Source organism: Protopterus annectens, chromosome 12.part0 (assembly GCF_019279795.1).
Source record: "Protopterus annectens isolate FY-2018-M chromosome 12.part0, PAN1.0, whole genome shotgun sequence".
Classification (NCBI taxonomy): domain Eukaryota; kingdom Metazoa; phylum Chordata; order Ceratodontiformes; family Protopteridae; genus Protopterus; species Protopterus annectens.
In genome coordinates, this window is record NC_056746.1 from 1,012,294,376 (window position 1) to 1,012,296,875 (window position 2,500).

Consider the following 2,500-nt stretch of genomic DNA (forward strand, 5'->3'; position numbering starts at 1 on the left):
ATTTCATTTTTTTATTAAATGAAAATTAATCTGAAAGATTAATAATTGAAGAGGAGATTTAGATCATTGGCTTGCTTCCTACACTTACTGCTGATAGAATCAAATTCATTGAATTTCTCGTTTAAATTTTCAGACTGATGGCATGCTTAGCTCCAGTGAAGGTACCAGATGCACATTTGTGCATTCTGGAGTTCTTAATTCAACTTCAGTAAAAGCAGTCTGTAACTCTATAACCCCGAGGACTATGCCTGCATGCAGTTTTCATGACATACCAGAGTATATGCATATCATACACTGAGGATCAAAAGACAATTTTGTGACGATCCCTAAACCAGAAAGTCATATCAATTCTGTTTTCTGATAAAAACTACAAAGGGGAAGTACACCCACTTAAAAACCCAAACAAGACAATAATTGTGCATGTCTGGATGAGAAGAACTTGAGGGCAGGGATTGCGTCACTGCCACATGGGTTGCCATGGAGAATGATTTATTGATATATATCAAGAATGAATAGATCAAAGGCTGCAAGATGGCAGGTGATCAATCAAGTGTCAAATCAAAGCTGAAAATCAAACATAAAGATGTTTTTTTTCTCTTCGTGGGTGGATCCTGTAAGAGAAACATGAGCTTTTTTCCAGCTGCCTTCCTCCTGAACACAGCCCCTATCCACCATGTCCAAACGAGAGACACAGAAAAGAAAAAAAAACTACAATGGTTAGCAGCTGAAAAAAATCATTCCTAAACATGGACTAGACAGCAACACTGAGCTCTGACAGTGGTAGAAAAATGTAGCAGCAAGACAAGTTGAGTCCAGTAGCCAGTAATATCCTCCATCATGTGTAGAACACAGGGAGAATAAAGGTTGAGAAGTTCTATTATCTATTACCTCCACACTATTAGGAAGTATCTTAAAACCCAAACACTTTCTTACACTTGGTAAACAACATCCTTATGTTTTTGGTTTTACACAGTGCATGCAGCACAGAGTGTACGGTCAAGTGTATGGAAAGAATGTTAGGCTGTGTTACTTTAGTCCAATTAGCTGCATACCTCTGCAAGTCGAACAGACGAGTTGCAAGTAAATGGGGGTTCTAATCCAGTCAAGAAATGTTCCCTGCCAGCAAGTGTGCAGAGGTTTGGCACCAATGAAACGTACTGTCTAGGCAAGAACTGCTGAAAAGTTTCTCTGTTTTAAGGATACTTTTCTGCAGAAGCAAGGAAGTAAAAAAGCAACAGTGCTTGACAAGGTGCAAAGTGATGGCAGTCGAAAGTGAGAAGAGAAAGAGAAGGGAAGTGTAAGGAGGCGGATAACTCTGTACGTGAGGAATGTAAGCCGAAAGTTAGCTAATGCGTAGGTGGGACATGAAATCGGACAACTGTCCACAAAGAAGTGTGGGAATGTAGCTAACATGGATATAACGGCTAATTACGACAATAAAACTGTAACGTGAGGAAAACGGCACGCAGCTGGTGAGCTGGAGCTTCGATGAGCCTAACAGTCAGTGATTTCGTTCCCTGGGTGCCTCCCCTCTGGCCCCCTCGCTGGCTGCATCCTTGCCCGATGCTGCCGCTACTGCTCGCCCCTTACCTGCTGCCCGCTTGGGCGCCTGCTGCTTCCTCCTTGGCATTGCCGCCGCCTCCTCTCCTCTGGACGCAGCCCCGCTCCTCGCCACCCCTGGTACTGGAACTCAGCGCGGCTCGATCCAACGGATAGCGGGGGCTTTGTGATGCTTTTTCTTTCCGACCCCTCAGCCTTCCGAATTAAATCCAAAGATCGGATGTGGACCGAAAGAGTGGCAGGGGGGTGAGTGGCACCCCCGGACTCGATACCGGTGCTTGACTGTTTAGCTCAGTAGTAGCCGGGGCGGGCAGACGGGCGGAGGAGGGTCCCGATCGCTCGCTCGCTGCTCCCTCCGAGGAGGCAGCTCTGGGCTGTCAGATGCCACTCCAAGAGTGATATGTCAGAGGAGGAGGTGGAGGCAGAGGAGGACAGAGAGCGAACAGGGATGGAGACTAAAACATTCACACACTCACAGGCAGGGCGAGGCGATGCCAGCAAACATCGATCAAGAGAACAAACTGAACATTTAACAAACTCCTCCTCTCCACGACCCGATGACAAGCGGAGACAGAGAAATTACTTGAACAGCACTAGATACGATCCAGACAGTGCATCAAAGGGATAAGCAGCAGCTGGGTGCAGCGCCGTGCCGGGCCACCTCTTGGCTGCTAAGCTCACAAGTTTAGATGCCAGTGGACACACCTGGGTGGCATTCTCTAACAGCGGGGGGACAACTTTTGCACCTTGTATTCTCTTGGCATTTGTGCTTCACAGACTCTGGCCTTCCAGTGCACTCCTCTCCAGCGCCAGATGCCAACTTCGGTGTATCATTTTTTTCTTTCCTTTTTCATGACCTAGAATGCGGTTTACCATTTGCTGCATGTCACGGTTTCTCTCTCCCTCTCCAGTCCGAAAGCACTTAACGTAATACTGGGAT

The 2,500-nt window shown here is 46.6% G+C and overlaps 1 protein-coding gene across 2 annotated transcripts in view; it reads right to left on the reverse strand.

Moving 5' to 3' along the window:
• TSHZ2 (teashirt zinc finger homeobox 2) overlaps positions 1-2,134 on the reverse strand; it is a 1,160,839-nt gene extending 1,158,705 nt beyond the window's left edge. Inside the window, exon 1 of one of the 2 annotated variants that reach the window (XM_044090031.1) lies at positions 1,591-2,134. In XM_044090031.1, coding sequence (XP_043945966.1) covers positions 1,591-1,630 — 40 coding nt within the window. In that variant the 5' untranslated portion in view covers positions 1,631-2,134. The remainder of the gene's footprint in view (positions 1-1,590) is intronic. The other variant, XM_044090030.1, reaches the window with a different exon arrangement.
• Positions 2,135-2,500: the final 366 nt, after the last annotated feature.